Source organism: Calidris pugnax, unplaced genomic scaffold (genome assembly GCF_001431845.1).
Source record: "Calidris pugnax isolate Ruff unplaced genomic scaffold, ASM143184v1 scaffold90, whole genome shotgun sequence".
Taxonomy (NCBI): domain Eukaryota; kingdom Metazoa; phylum Chordata; class Aves; order Charadriiformes; family Scolopacidae; genus Calidris; species Calidris pugnax.
The window spans coordinates 241,087-257,354 of record NW_015090820.1 but is presented as its reverse complement, the minus strand read 5'-3'; the positions used below and the strand labels follow the sequence as shown (position 1 = coordinate 257,354).

At 45.6% G+C, this 16,268-nt stretch overlaps 1 protein-coding gene across 1 annotated transcript in view; it reads right to left on the bottom strand.

Moving 5' to 3' along the window:
• LOC106886680 (arf-GAP with GTPase, ANK repeat and PH domain-containing protein 2-like) overlaps positions 1–15,269 on the bottom strand; it is a gene marked incomplete at its 3' end in the record, with an annotated part of 90,886 nt that extends 75,617 nt beyond the window's left edge. Inside the window, exon 1 of the mRNA XM_014939824.1 lies at positions 13,603–15,269. Within this exon, the coding sequence (XP_014795310.1) occupies positions 13,603–14,872 (1,270 nt within the window). The remainder of the gene's footprint in view (positions 1–13,602) is intronic.
• Between the last annotated feature and the right edge of the window lie 999 nt (positions 15,270–16,268).

The window sequence follows — 16,268 nt, the reverse complement described above, 5'->3', positions numbered from 1 at the left end:
GCATATAAAATCTATTATATGTAAATACGTTATACCTAACATCCCCTCAAAATGCTAAGCCATGGAAAAAAGGTATTTAAAGAAACCACCTCCTCTGTGATTGGCAGAAGAGGACACAAGAGCTGACATATAAGCTAAATTTTAGTGGTCTGAGCACAAGTGTAGCCTTGGTGTATGAGAGAAGCCCTTCATGGAAGTTATGTGAAGCTCCTTGAGCTCTTACCACACCCCCAGCCTGTTAGTTTGGGTATTTATTAGAGGTGAACGACTGAAAAAAAATACACATAATTACATTTTCACTAACCTTAACAGGGAAAAGAAAAATAGAAGTTTTTGCTGTGATTCCTGTTGAGTTTTTACTACCCAATTCTGGAAGAAACAATTCCAGCATCCCCCCCACGATGGTGTTGCCAGAGCTGTTTGTCACCCCGGTACTACTAGGGGGGGGACAAGAAGCAGCACATGTAAACAGAAAACAGTGCTTGTGACGACTGCAGCGACACATTCCTAGGATTATTCTGCAAGAAAGGAACTCGGATTAGGTCCAGAAAGAAATTAACTTTTTTTTTTTTTCCACTTTGAGTTTGAACCACGTAACCCTGCTGTAACAGAATGGCAGTACTGGGAATTTTACTTACTGAATGATTTCACAATGATTTTATTTATTTTTTTTCCTTTTCTTTAAGCCACATGAGTGGGCTGGCAAAGGAGCCTGTAAGCAAACACAGGAGGAGAGAGGGCTGGGAAAGCCAATACAGACTAAGAGACAGTCCTACTGTCCCCACCGAGCTGGGGTTGTTCAGCCTGGAGAAGAGAAGGCTCCAGGGAGACCTTAGAGCCCCTTCCAATATCTGAAGGGAGCTCCAGGAGAGCTGGGGAGGGACTCTTTGTCAGGGAGTGCAGTGACAGGACAAGGGGGAACGGTTTTAAATTGGAAGAGGGGAGATTGAGATGAGATACCAGGAAGAAATTCTTTGCTGTGAGGGTGGTGAGACACTGGAAGAGGTTGCTCAGAGAAGCTGCGGCTGCCCCATCCCTGGAGGGGTTCAAGGCCAGGCTGGATGGGGCTTGGAGCAACCTGGTCTGGTGGGAGGTGTCCCTGCCCAGGGCAGGGGGGTTGGCACTTGATGGTCTTTCAGGTCCCTTCCAACTCTAACCATTCTGTGATTCTACACACACACAGAGTTCAGAAACTACCAGCAAACACTTGCAGCACGACCACACAAATGGTGGAGTATTTTGGGGAGTGGGATATGGACTTTGAGGAAAACTAGATCCAACCAAAGACAGGTTTAAATCTTGTGGAAACAGGATTATGCACATTTTTGGAAGTCAGTACTTGGTAACCAGCTCTACCCCCCACCGCTAAACGCCATCAAGCCCCTGATGTCAAACTGGTTTTATCCGCAGTACTTTCACACAAAACAGGTATTGTGTCTCCTTTAGACTTTATCCGCGCTACAGATGGATAATGTCTCAACCTGGGGCCCTAAAAATACAAACCAGCATGCACACTCCAAACACACTCCATTTCTTCTTTATTTGGGGATGGAAAGGGATTTGTTATCAGTCAATTCCTTGCATACTTTGCAAGGGTAGGGGTTAAGGCAAGCCGTGACAGGAACATACTCTGGAAGTATAAAGAAGAGAAGCCCCATCCCAGCACCTCTTCTTACAGGAAAAAAAAAAGGGATGGGGGGGGTCTCTGCAGAAAACCTTGATGCACAATGTCTGTGCTTCTGCTAAAGCAACTTCCAGGAGTGATGGAGAACGATTTCCTCCCATGTGCTTACTTCTTTAAATCATCTAATTAAAAGGATTCCTAGAAGAAGGCCCACACTGAGGACCTGCAGGGATTTCACAGTTAAGTTTGAATAACATAGTGTGCTTACATTAAATACTAACACACATGACAAAGTACATTATCCACAAGCACAACGAAACCTCCATTTTGCTGGGAAAAAGGCATATAATCACAGGAGAGAGTTCACACAGTATCGCTTAGCAGTTACCTGGAGTAAAACTGTTATTTACACAGCCACTAAAGCCCACTTCGTTCGGAAGCCTCTTATTCTAAATGCAGGTTTCTCTTTCCCCTACCAAACTAATTCCAGAAAAATCCCACTTCCCACATGCTCCTGAGCACTCAGGACAGCGAGCAAATCACATTCACCCTGCAGATGTTCCAGCAGTTGTGTGCAGCAGAGACAGATGTTGGAAGAACATCTGCACTACCTGGCTGAGCAGCAGTATCACCTTCTTCCTGCTCCTGATAGGGATTAACAGTCAAATTAAGGAATTGGGCTGGGAATGAATTTTCTGTAGCAAGGGAGCAGAAGGAAAAGGCTAATGAAAAGGACTAATAGGCTTTCCAGTTTCCAGGTAAAAATCCTCACCAGCACCTCATTCCTTGTAGACTTTCAAGACTTGCTTCAGAACTTTAAAAAAAATAATAATTAAAAATAATCAAGTATTGATATTTCACTGCACCCAAATGAGCAACAGTTTCAAATGCATCAGATGAGAACTGCCCATAGACAGCTCTGGTAAAATACATCCAAAAATCAAGATACTCTTCCTCAAACAAAGCATCCGGCGCAGGTAATAAAAATATTGGTGCTACTCTGATTGAGACCTATGTGGAAGATTCTGGAAAAAATCATGAGTGATAGAAGCAGCTCATCTACCCAGGAAGACCTGGATTGGGACCACTTCACGTGCAAGAAGTATCTATTAAAGCATCTATACACATCAAGAAGCATCTATTTGAAAGATGACCACTTCTGAAAGGCATACCTACAGCTGAATGACTAAACCTGACCTGTACTTAGGTCCTCACTCTCCTTAAAAGTAAGATATTTGTTTCTGCTAGTAAGGTGCAAGTTTGAGTAGGGCATTTTGGGTTACATACTCTTCTTACACAGACTGAGAGAACTAATAAAAAAAGATCTCTTTATTTTAGCTTAGCCACTGAAGTATAACTTGGCAATCACAGCAGAAATACACCGAACTGAGGACAAGGCAACACAGCACAACTACCTTATGACAGAAAACCCTGTGTCTGTCCAGGACCTGTGATACCTAAACCATAGTTAAATTGAGTGACACCACTTGTCAAATTTGAAACTTGACAGTTTTACACAATTGTTCTAAACCAGCAACCCTTGTGCTTTGTGTATCTTACAGACACGACTGAACTAAAAAAAAAAAAGTTTAGATTCTATCATAATAATTTTATTTATGTATTTAAAATTTGGGAACGGCTCAAAATGTTTTTCAGAAAAAGTTCCTTGCTTAAAAAAAAAAAGTTTAGATTCTATCATAATAAATTTATTTATTTAAAATTTGGAAAAAGTTCCTTGCTTGTATCAGTTCTGTTTACTGGAGGAAGGTCCAGTTAGAGTAACAAGATGACTGCAGTGCCCTGTGATCAGCCTCTGCTCACCATGAAGGCTCCTCCCTGCTTCAGTTTAAAAAAAAAAAAGAAAAGGAAAAAAAAATAAATAAAAAGAGTCTGTTCCAAGGGCTGCTCTGCTCACCATGAAGGCTCCTCCCTGCTTCAGTGCCTCTGCTCACCATGAAGGCTCCTCCCTGCTTAGGTTAAAAAAAAAAAGTAAAAAAAGTCTGTTCCAAGGGCTAGAGGTCAACTGCATTAGCAGGTCATTCACTCCCACACAGAAATCAGAAGGCACACCTAAATCTCTGCTGCTGCAGACCTTCCACAAACCCATGGTGCCCAAGCAAAGAGGTAAAGCAGGTGGCAATATTAATGGAGGTCAACTGCATTAGCAGGTCATTCACTCCCACACAGAAATCAGAAGGCACACCTAAATCTCTGCTGCTGCAGACCTTCCACAAACCCATGGTGCCCAAGCAAAGAGGTAAAGCAGGTGGCAATATTAAAAGGTGGCAATAACCTCAGGAACACCTAAAGTCTGAACATAAAGCAAACCAACTCCACAATTGTGCTTTTGTGCTCCCCACCCATCGTGTTCACAAGGCCAGGAGATAAGAAGGGGGAGGAAAAAGGGAAGGATTCCCACAACCAAGTTTTCAATGCAGCTAAAACTACTCACAGCATTTCCATGCCTAGAGTACACACACACACTAATCATCACGCCTGCTCACAAATCTTTATACAAAGCCAAGGCACCAAACATAGATCTCTCTTATCTGATCTCAGCCTACTCTTTTCATAGCCTCCCGTTCTCAAACAACTTCACCTTGAGTCACCCGGGAAGCTTTGCAGATACCTACACTGAAAATGGAGAATTTCTTCAGAGAATGTCGTGTCCCCTCCCAGGTGGTCCCATCCCCACCTAACCCAGCACATGGAGCACACCTCTTCCTTCATGGCAACACCAGAATGCCAACCAGCATCAACTAACTTAAAAATCACAAAGTCACATGGGATTGAAAGGGACCTCTGGAGATCATCTAGTCCCACCCCCTACCAAATATCTAGGAATTTCTTAGATGTACGACATGCTCAAATGTTTTTAAGCCATCAAAATTGAATTCAGGAATAGATGTTATTTTACCCAGAACTGCTCACATTCAATGGCATTTAGCTGACACCCAGGTTAGCCCATGCCTTGAGCAACACAGGCTGTGCTTGCCATCAACGCTTGTTGAAAGACAGTTCCCATCTCACAGGGCTTCCTTGCATTAAATCCAGACCACACGAACAGCACTGAAAACCAACCAATTCTCACATTTCCAAGCTTCTGCTTTCTCACCAGTACCCAAAATGATGAGATACGTTATTGATTTGGCTTCTGGAAGGTGGGTACAAATAGCCAAGGCCACTTTTGATGGCCACCTGGAATATAAACCTGAACAGAGACAGCTCTCTCTGCAACAACACCATAAATGTGAGCTGAAAGAGGCTGTTCCCTTCCACAGATTTTTAACCAGTGCTTTCAAAACGTCTTTTTCAGAAAAAGCTCTTTAGCATTACCTTCCTTGACATTCAGCAAACAATCCTGCTGCCATGCACAAGTCTACATAGAAATGACTTCTCCGGCGCTGTGCCACTCGCCTTAACTCTTGAGTATCACAACTCTGCCAAATACAACGCTGAATATCAGAGGAACTTGACAAAAGTTAAAAGTAAACACATTCTCCTGAGGATAGAAATGAGCCTCTTTTTATTAAAACAAACTCTTCATTGAGAAATTTAACAAGGAAGGACATTTTTGGTACTAGGAGACCGGCAGTCAACATGCAAGGCATACTGAAGACATTGAACCAAAAAAATAATTATTTCACCTAACAGTGTTTTTAGCTATTTAGTGAAACACACTACCTTCATCTTCAAGAAATGAAGATGGAAGTCAGTGCACAAAATCAGGGATTGGCTGGAAAAAGCTACTTTATTTTCTATCACAGTAATACTTGGGGCTTCACAAGTTTGGGGGAATTGGAAAACAACCTCTATACAGGAAGGACCAGAAAGGGAACTAGAAATAAGCTAAGAAATATACTTTAAGATAGGAATTACAACAAAGTACTTTAACAGATATACAGGACAGCCAGAGAGGAGGGAGTGAAAAGGATACCAGTGACAACCAGTACACGGCACTCCATACTGGAGTTCATGGACTGGAAGAGCAGCCTGAGCAAGGAAACCAACAGTAGTTACGGCACTCCATACTGGAGTTCATGGACTGGGAGAGCATCCTGAGGAAGGAAACCAACAGTAGTTGCTCTGGGTGGTCCTGCTTTAGCAGGGGAGTTGGACTAGATGATCTTTATGGTCCCTTCCAATTCTAAAAATTCAGTAAAATTCAGTATGTCACTGAGGATGTGGCAAAATGGGTGATTTTCAACTCAAGTGAGGTTAGGAAAAAATATCAAATTTCTCTCCAAGTCCTGGGCACAATCTCCTGGAAGTTGTGAAGAGCAATGCACATTTCAATTTTAACAGCTTTAATAATTAAAACTCCAGAAGAATTAATGAATCAAACCTTGCATCTTCCATGAGCACAGGATCAGCTTCCCCCCCTGAAGAATTAATGAATCAAACCTTGCATCTTCTATGAGCACAGAATAAGCTCCCCCCCGGCCCTTGCAGGACACAGATTGAGACAGAAAAGTTGTTGCCTTGCCAACAAAAATATTTCTGTATCGTTGAAGAGAAGAGCTTCTGAATGAGGATGTTGCATAAGGAGCAGTTAGGTCAACATCCCCATTTCCCAGCCAGTCCACCCTTGGTACAAAGGCAATAACAGCTCTGGAAGAGCAGGAGATGTTTCAGGCAGTATGTCATTCTAGCACTCAATTCCAAAGAAGGCTTTGGTTTTCGGGAGCTACAGGGAGAGCATCATCTCTGCAAGAATGCTCTGTAATAGCAACACCAGGGTGCTAAGGGCCACTGATTTTTTGGGGTTCAATCTAAAAAAAAAAACCAAAATGAAATACTACTTAGTGAGAGAAAGCAGTAACTTATTAATTTCACATCCCAAGATGAAACATGATGCTCTTAAGACCCAAATAACATATGTACCCAGAAAAAGCAGCAGAGAAACATTACACATCCTTACAAATACCATCACAAATCCAGCTGCACTAAGTGGTTTATCACCCACTTTTTAAAACAGCCTTCCCTTATGTTTAAAACATAAGCACTGCCAGCGAGGGGAGGCTTGCATGGGAATAAGGAGGAAAAAAACATATGCAGTGTTAGAGAACTCTCTCCTCAAAAACCACATGTGTATGTACATACACACTGAGTCCAACACAAGTAAACCAGTATTTTTAGGAATCCAGATTCTCCATCCAATCAGCCAGACAAGCCGACTGACGAAGACATGTAAACAAATAAAGAGGGATTATAAATAACTCGGAAGTGGCAGAGTTGGCAGCAGCCAGCACAGGATTTGAGCTCCCCTTCATATGCAAGTCGCAAAACACCAGCATCTAACACTTCCAAGAAGGAAAAGATCTGCTCTGGGTCTTCATTCACAAAATGGGAGAGCAGCTCACAAGCATTCCAACTGCAGTGCATTTCGGGTGCTGCAAGGAACAAGAACCCTTTGCAAACACTAGGATCTTTCCAAGAAACTTCCACATTATTTCTTAATAAGTGCCTCCAAGGCTGAAATTAACTTCACCAAGCTCAGGAGCTGAGGTACATTATCAAGTCAACTAAAAATAGAGAAGTTGTTTGATGTAACTAGAACTGACATCGCTGAATTTCTGTATTTTATTTAATAGTTCTCTCTATAAGCTAGCGAAAATAAAGTTACAAATCATGGGTCTCGGGTAATTTCCAAATAACATCTCCCATATCCGTTAGATATAACTTTGTATACCACCCAAGTGGAGCGTTTACAACCAGGAAATACAGATGTGCCTGCCTCATAAATCACAATTACCGTGTATCTGGCATTAGGGGCAGATCCTAGGGGGGTTCCTCATAAAGACCTTTCTGTAACGTCTGAAAATGCTTGGAGATTTACTCTGTACTACAGCCTCAGCCAGGTGACCTTTACATCTTCGCGTGTGCGACCTCAAAGTAAGGAAGCCAAAACCATACAAAAACAAGTACTATCCTTGAAGTTAAATGCCAACTGAAGCGGGCAAATATTCCTCCACGTTAGTCTTGAAGTTCTTGATCAGCCTATCAACCAATGCAGAAACTAAGGTGACCAAACTCATGACAGATGAGTCCCATTCCAGCCCTTACTGAAGACCAGCAGCAGTGGAAGTGTCTCCTCCTGGCTCACCTTCTTATCCCTACACCAAAGAAAACCTCCAAAAATAACAAGGCCCACCACTGAAGCTTCACTAACGCCTTCTGCAATTAGCAAAATGAGATTGTAGGAAGCTACACGGCACTGCAGGCTTATTATCTGGATGGTATTTGTGGGCTGTTTTGCTGTGAGAAAACATTTGGTGCTATTTTGCCAATAAGGCAGACGTATTTGTCAAACACTGTCATTATATACCAGCCTGAAACATCAAAATCATCAAACACCCTATTTTAAACTTCCATCAAGATAATAGCTTTAAGTTGGACGCTTTTCACGAACAGAATAGATGATAGTTTCTCAAGTTCAATATACTGACATTTCTTTTTCCTCACACATGAAAAAGCCCATTCTGTATTTTTTGGCAGACGCTGCCTTTCACTGTGTGTTTACTGCAGTTGCCTAGGGGAAATCCTAACACCAATTATCAAAAGCAACACTAGTACATTAATACTTTGCATTAATGCCTTTTTTTTTTAAAAAAAACAAAACACAACCCTACGCTTTTTTTTTTAAAAAAAAAAAAAAACACAACCCTACACAGCTCAAAGTGAAAATGAACATGCAGGCATTTGAAAGAGATTTGCATTCACTCTCTGCTTCCCAAATCTCTATTTCTAAGGCTAAAACCACACCAAAGAAAACAACAGTTATGTGCTATTTCAGCTATCATCTTTCACAAACCATTTGTACCACTGGAGAGTTGTACTTCAATCAGTATTAAACTACCGGTGGCCATCAGGGCAATAGTCTCAAAATGAGCTCTGCTCTGCAGAAAAGAGCCAAAGCATTTGTTCAAAATACACCCAAGTGGTTCTTCAGGGGCGATGGAGGAATCCAAGATCTGAAAGCAGTGCTACTACCAAGCTTACACAGTGCAGCATGCAACATACTGCCTTGATATTATTATTATTTTGTCAAACGGAGCAATTAAAAGTGCTGGCTGCTTAACTACTAAACAGAGTAAGGGTTCAGCATCCGGTACAAGCAATTCCATTTTCTAGGGCAAAAAGACCGTTACATCCAGTAAAAAACTGCTAAAGCAGCAAAGATTTGAAGAAAAAGCAGAAAGTTTGAAGTCTTCCTCTATTTGCAGTGACTACAAGCAAGTTAAACCCTTCCTTTGGTCTCTGAAAAAAGCTGAGGGGCTACCCCACATACAGATTCCACTTCTGAAAAACCAAATGCTGGGTCATTAACTGGAGACTCACTAGGATTATGAAACAGTTCCAGAGTAACCCTATCCTCCTTGCCACACTGAGCACCCTCAAATTCGAGGCAAGCGATCGGGAGGAGAGGAACAAGAACACCATGTTCTTTTAAATGTTCTTTTCCTTGTGCAAATGGTGTTTTGGTCATCTACACGAGCTTCATTAGATCAACACATCTTTACCTACAGCGATAAACCAAGCAACAGGCACATCACTGCTAAATGAATAAGTATGTTAATTTAATTCCCAAAGCTTGGTTTGTGAGGGAATGGTGACGAATGCCTTTTACGCAAGTCTTCAGCGACCTGTCCCTAGAAAGTTACCCACTGCTGCCATCAGGTATTTAACTGTCAAGTTGGCATAAAGCAATGTTAAAATTCTACGTTCCTTTTCAATTTCAACAGAAAAACAAAGACCGTGACTGCTAGCATCTGGCATACACTTCAATATTGTGCAAACATTAATCCATCTCATTCTCTAATTCAGCCAGTGACCTTAATACCAGTTCAGTTCTTAATCATCTGGCTATATCAGTGCAGCTGGCATTCCTTTTGCTCGACACAAGACCTACCCAATAAATTGTAATGAAAAAACCCTCTTAGACAACGCTTGACAAATGCTTAACCCCAATTGCAATCTATTTATCTGCTGGATTTTGTTTTCATCACAATGCCTAGACAACACTCACTCACAACAACCGAAACAGCTCGAAGAGTCCTGGAAGAGTTTTCATCCATTAAAGAAAGGGACTCTCCAGTGCTGAAAAAAAGAATATTCTTATACCAGCACGTCATCCAAAACCTTCAGCTCCAAGATGGAGAACAATGCGGGACTAGTTCCAATACATTTGCATCATATCGCCCAAATTTCATGGGCTTCAAAGCTTTGCCTGCTCACCCACGTGAGTGCACAGAGAGTTTACTGGGCTGGGGTTGGAAATACCAGCGGTGTAAGAGGGTGGCAACAATACTGGGGTAACAAGCAAGAGCCAACACAGAACTAACAAGAATTCTCTCCAGAGAAGCTCTGCAAGAAAAGACTGGAGGCCTCCAACAGAGATCACTTGTCAGTTGGCTTCTACTTCCCATCGCCACAAACTGCAGAGAATTTGAGATAACAGCTTAAAACTAATTCCTCAAAAACCTTGGCGGGGGGAGATATCTCAAAAGCACAGTTTATAATGAAACTCCTTTTGATAGCCTACAATTTTGATTCACATATCTGCTTAACGCATCCTAAAGAAGGGTTATTCAAACAAAGTTATCTCAAAACAAAAGCCCCAAGTGAGAACCACCGAAAAAGAAACCACTATTTTAAAACCCTGCTGTCCCAGAGCCATCCTCCTCCTGACCAGCCAGAGTTCCTCTCATTATGAAAGAGTCACGAAGAGTTCAAGGGGGGGAGAAAAAAACAAACCAGAAACACCATTTTCCTTGACAAGTTCTCTGAAATAGTTTTAAGGCCAAAGGAGCTTCTTTTGCTTCTCTGGCTTGAAGTTGATGGAAGCTTCTTTTATTTTGTCGTTTGGGAGTGGTGATGGTGAATATGTAAAAACTTCTCTCACTTTAAATAAATTAATTTACAGGTTGAACACCATGACATAAGACTATTAAAATCAGGGGCAAGTGAACGTCAAAACTAATCATTTGATATTAGGATGGAAAAAATACGCCAATATTAGAACAGCAGCACTGGCACAGGACTAACCTATTTTATAACTATTATTTCAAAACGGACAGAACTACACGTTTTTAACACAAAGCCAGCCATGAAGAAGGGGGATTTCTAACATCACCTCCAGAGTCTAGAAAACATTACATTAACACATTGCAATCCTCGGAAAGAAGCAGAGACCATGAATGATATCCAAAAGATGGGCACCAGCCCGGCTGGCGGACACACCACTTCATCTTCCCTACTCACACCTTCAGCTGTTGTTCTTTTCTTTCCTACAAGCTACCTTTTTTAAATTTAGTCAGCACTTAAGTGACCTGGAAAAGGGCAGTTCACCTTAGGTGGGAAGGAATTGTCATTTCGGTGGAACTTGAGGCCAAGGATGCAGCAGTAAATGGGGTTTGCAAGTAGAAAAAGGAAAATGCTTGATGCCCAAAGATCATTTACTGACATTGTGAAGAATAATTCCCCCCCAAAATCAACCTTTACCCACTTTACAACATGAGCAACAGTACCATCAAAACCAGATGTTGCTTTACTGTTGTATTCTTTACATTTTTGCTTTAAAAATTCAGTACCTTCAGCTTGTTCAGAAGTGTATTACCTAAGGTAGTTAGGAACAGCCTTTCAAGAAATAGCACACAAGAAGATATTGTGACGTCTGGGTGATTCTTTCCAGTTGAAAATGCCAACAAGTACAGAGTTTAACACTTCTACTTTCTCTCCAGACCTTTGCACTTTCTATACAAAGCCTGCCTAAGTCAAATAACTCACGTACAGCACCAAACATACAGAATACCAACGGCATGAGCAAAGCGAATTTAAAGTAATAAAACTTCTTTTTGCAAGTGGTTACATAGCGGGGAGGGGAAAAAAAAACCCAAACATTAAAAACAAGATTTGACCTTCATCATTACCCTAAAACCTGTTAGGCACTGGACTGCCAAGAGCATAATTTCATATCAACTAAAAGAAGCAAGAGACAAGTCTTGGCTGAACAGCCACTCGTCCCAGTCTTAAAATATATTTGGCACGCTCATCATATTATCTCATTAAACTTTTCTTCCTATGAAATAATAGAAGAAATTAAAGACGGGTTCATTTCAACTCAGCTTTCTGGAGGACACCAATAAGCAAGAGCTCAAACCGTGCACAGACTTTCTGACAGCAAAAGCCTTAACTGCACTTCTCCAGGGAAAAAAAAGCAGAAAGTGGCAGAGCATGCCAGACCTGCTAACCCATAACGCCAGCCTGCAACCTGTTTTTTCTAGAAAACAAGACTCAGAGCTTATTTTCACCAGTTAAATTTGATACTAGCACACAGAGAAAAAAGCTCCTCTGGAACATCTTAATGCTGCGTATCAATGGTTACTGATTAACCGAAATCTTCAACTTATCCCGGGCTGAAAGGACTGTGCTCTGAGTATATGGCTCTACGCTGTCAAAACAGAGTAACAGTCGAAGCATATTGGCACGGGACAGGCATAAATAGTTGTATGAAGTAACTCTCTGTTGTGGTTACCTCAAACTTTAACCAAGGTCAGACCACAATTTCCGTCAAGATTATTATAAGCCCACATGAATGCCTCTACATCAATAAAATATTACAGGCTTCAGTTACTAGGTCTAAATATTTGGCTTTGCTCCTTGTGCCTCAAACTCCGGGCATACCCCGCTCACAGCAAGCCTTCTGGATCTCTAACAGGCTGGTAGCACCACCAAGCACCTCCTGCTGTTGCTTCCCCACAATAAAATTCCCTGTCCCAACCCTACACCATCCAACACACTGCACCCACGACTTACAGAAAGCTTAATCTTTCTAACTGCAGAACTGTATTTTCAGGAAAGCAGCGACTTACAGATTGTTTGCCACTCTGATAAGCACTTAGTGCTCAAAGTCTGCCATAATTACTAGTTAAATGTTTCATCACGGGTACCTGTTAAAGGTTTGAAAAGCGCAGCTGGGAAGAAAGCAGGATGTCTTAGAATGAAACTCCACAACCAGCATTTCTGGTTAAACAATACTGTGATCCTTCCACATCCTCACAGAAAGCAGCTAGTCTGCTCCCGACTTCCATCCCACAGGAAGGTTAATTTTCAAGTTTTTCTTGTATCCCAGGGATTCACAAACCCCACAACGTCCCAGTCTGCTTTCCATCTAGCATTAGCAACACTTTGGCTAGCTGAAGATTTGTATACACCTAGAGAAATAATTCAAAGAGCACAGCTTCTGAGTTTGTGCTGTGTTTTTTTAAAAGATATCAAACTCTGCTTAAGTTCTTCTGTTTCTAAGACATTTTGGGTTTACAATACATCTACATCATCAATATTTACCTCCTCCAAAGCAAGCAGGTGTATTTCTGATCACCGTAACCCATCTTTAGGATTACAAAAGTCTTTCCAAAAGGGGAAAAATCCCGGTGTTGTGCAACACTGGGCCACCCAGTGACCTATATACAGCAGCAGCTGAGTTCAGCTTCCACTCCATAATTAAAACGAGCCACACTTGCATCGCTCACCTGCCCTGGGAGGCGTATAATCAACCAACCCAGAGAGCACTTTTTTGGGTTCGTAGAGCCTAACCTGCTTCCATCAGAGCTGCCAGGCAACACACCTGAGAAGCAAGCACTATTATATGCTTTAAAATGTGCCATATCCACTAGCACATATTTTAAAATGTGCCATACCCACTAGCACATGTTTTAAAACGTGCCATACCCACCAGCACACGCTTTAAAACATACTATACCCACTAGCACACGCTTTAAAACATGCTATACCCACTAGAGCACGCTTTAAAACATGCCATACCCACCAGTGCCTGCAGCCATCACACATCCCACCGCAGCATCTCCCTCTCCTAAAGAGGAGCTAGGGTTTTATCCCACCACCCATTCAGAGCTTTGGAGCAAACACCCCCCCACCACCACCCACCCCCTCCAAGGTGAGACGAGGAAGGGCACCTTTGTGGGGGGACCCGTTGATGCTCTCGGTGCTAGACTGCACGTCCACGGTGGCTCTCCTCAAGCTGCTAAAATAAGCCCTGGACCTGGAGAAGCTGCTGCGGGGGGAGCGGCCGTGGGGGCTGCCGAAGAGGGCGGAGGAGCCGTCCTTGCGGGCGAAGATGCCGCTGAAGAAGCGCAGCAGCCGGTGTTCGTGGGCGGCAGAGGAGGAGGAGGAGGAGGAGAAGGTGGCGGAGGGGCCTTCCCGGCCCAACCTCTCGGAGAGCCGCTGCAGGTCGCTGTTATCCAGAGTCCGGTTCTTGCTCTTGCTCCGCTCCCAGCGCTCCAGCTGGGAGAGCGGGTCCCCTTGGCTCAACACCTCGCCCACGTCCAGCGTGTTCCGCTTCTCCGGGGAAGGGAGGAGGGCGAGCGGAGAGCCCCGCGGCCCGCTCCCCTGGTTCGGAGGTGGTGGTGGTTGCGGTGGTGGTGGTAGGGGCCCGGGGAGGCAACCGGAGCTGCTGTGTCGCCTCACCCGGCCCAGCGCCCGCACCCGCGGCACCTCACCCCCGCTGCTCCAGTGCCTGAAGCTGAAGCTCCGCCGCAGCAGGCCCGGCTGCCGCCAGGGGCTCTGCCCCCGCTCCCCCGCCTGCTGCCGGGCCCCACCCGAGCGGCCTGACGGTGGGCCCCCATCCTCATCCTCACCCTCATCATCCTCCTCCGAGGGGGAGGCTGTGGCTTCAGCCCCGCCACAGGTGGTGGCCGCCGCCGGTTCCTCGCCGCTCCCCTGCGGGGAAGCTGCGGGGAAGGCCCCCCCGAGGGCCGGCCCGAGGGGGAAGGGTTGCCCCGTTCTCCGCGGCACCTTGAGGCGGCCCAGCTCCAGCTGCCCGGTGCTGAGGGTCCTGAAGTTGCGGAAGCCGCAGGGGCTGGGGACTCGGTCCCGCTCCTCGCCGTCACCTTCTTCTTCTTCCTCCTCGCCTTCCTCCTCCTCCACCAGCAGCAGCCCGGCCCTGGTGAGGCTGGAAGAACCCGGCGCTCGGCTCCCCCCTCGCCGCCGCAGCTCCCGGGCGGGATGGCCGCTCTCCGGCGGCCCCAGCAGCTCCTTCTTCACCATGGTCACGGAGATGCGGTAGACGGTTTTCCTCTGGGGGGTCCCCCGCTCCATCCTCTCCGGAGGAGATGAGGAGGAGGAAGAAGAGGAGGAGGAGGAGGCGGCGGCGGCCGGCGGCTGCTCGTTGCTGTCCAGAAGATACATGTCTCCCCCCGCCGCTCTCCTCCCTTCAGGCAGCAGCATCCAGCCCGGGCATCGCCGGGGGTGCCCGGAGAGGGGGTTTGCTGGAACGGCGAATGGGAAATGCAGAGCCACAAAGCACTGCAAGCCGGCGAAGAAAAAAAAAATAAAAATAATAAAATGAAAAAAATATATATCCTCCCCTGTCACACCCCGCTCCGGGAGTCACAGGGCGGCTGCAGCGGGGGGGTGAGGCGGCAGCTCCGCTCCGGCCCCGCTCCCGGCCTCCATGGAAGCGCCATCCAGCCCCTTCTTCCCGAGGGAGGCTTTAAATCCCGGCAGCAGCCGCAGGCATCCTCCTGCGGATCCCGCTCCGGTATTCAAGGCAGGAGAGCAGCAGCAGCCGCCTTCAATCTCATTGTTTACGGCAAGGCTGCACCGTTTGCGGCTCTTGCGGGTTTTTTTTTTTCCCCCTCTTTTTTTTTTTTTTTTTTCCTCCCCTTTCGCCGGGTAAATCCGATTAATATCCCTCAGGAGGGAGGGAGGAAAAGGGCGGGCAGCCTCAGGCCGGCAACCCGCTGCCCTGGGTTGGGTTGGACGGGGCGGGAGATGGAGGGAGGGAGGGAAGGAGGGAGGGAAAAGGGGGGGGTCCGCTTCGGAAAGGAAAACGGCGCCGGTTCCCAACCCGCAGCGGGCGGAGGAGCGGCCCGGCCCGGCCCCGCGGAGCACGCCCCTGGGCGGGCAGCACGGAGGAACGGGAGGAGGATGAGGGAGGGCGGGCGAGCGGCGGAGCGGGGCTCTCCCCAAGCGGCGGAATGGAGTCCCGGCCGCCCAGGAGCCGGAGGGAAAGGAGGGGAGAGGCGTTTGGGGGTCACCGGGCTCGCCTGGGAGACAGAGTCTCTCTCTGGTTGCCCTCCTTCTGCCAAATCCACCCTCTGAAGGAGAGCGATGTCCTTACACCTATTGCTTACCACAATCACACGGGGTTGGAAGGGACACCTGGAGATCATCCAGTCATTGATCAGATCCTCCCTCAGCCTTCTCCAGACTAAAAAGCCCCAAGTCCCTCAGCCTCTCTTCATAAGAGAGATGCTCCGGGCCCCTCATCATCTTTGTAGCCCTCTGCTGGACCCTCTCCAGCAGCTCCCTGTCCCACAATCCCAGAATCCCACCATCCCAGAATCATCTTCATGCTTGGAAAGGTCCAACCATACACACACACCCCCCACACACAAACCTTATTAATGCTTAAAAGTACCTAAAGGGTGGGTTGAAGGAGGATGGAGCCAGTCTTTTTTTCAGTGGTGCCCAGGGACAGGACAAGAGGAAATGGGCACAAACTTGAATAGAAAAAGCTCCACCTCAACACAAGGAGGAACTTCTTTGCTGTGAGGGTGGCAGAGCCCTGGAAGAGGCTGCCCAGGGAGGTGGTGGAGTCTCCTTCTCTGGAGACATTCAA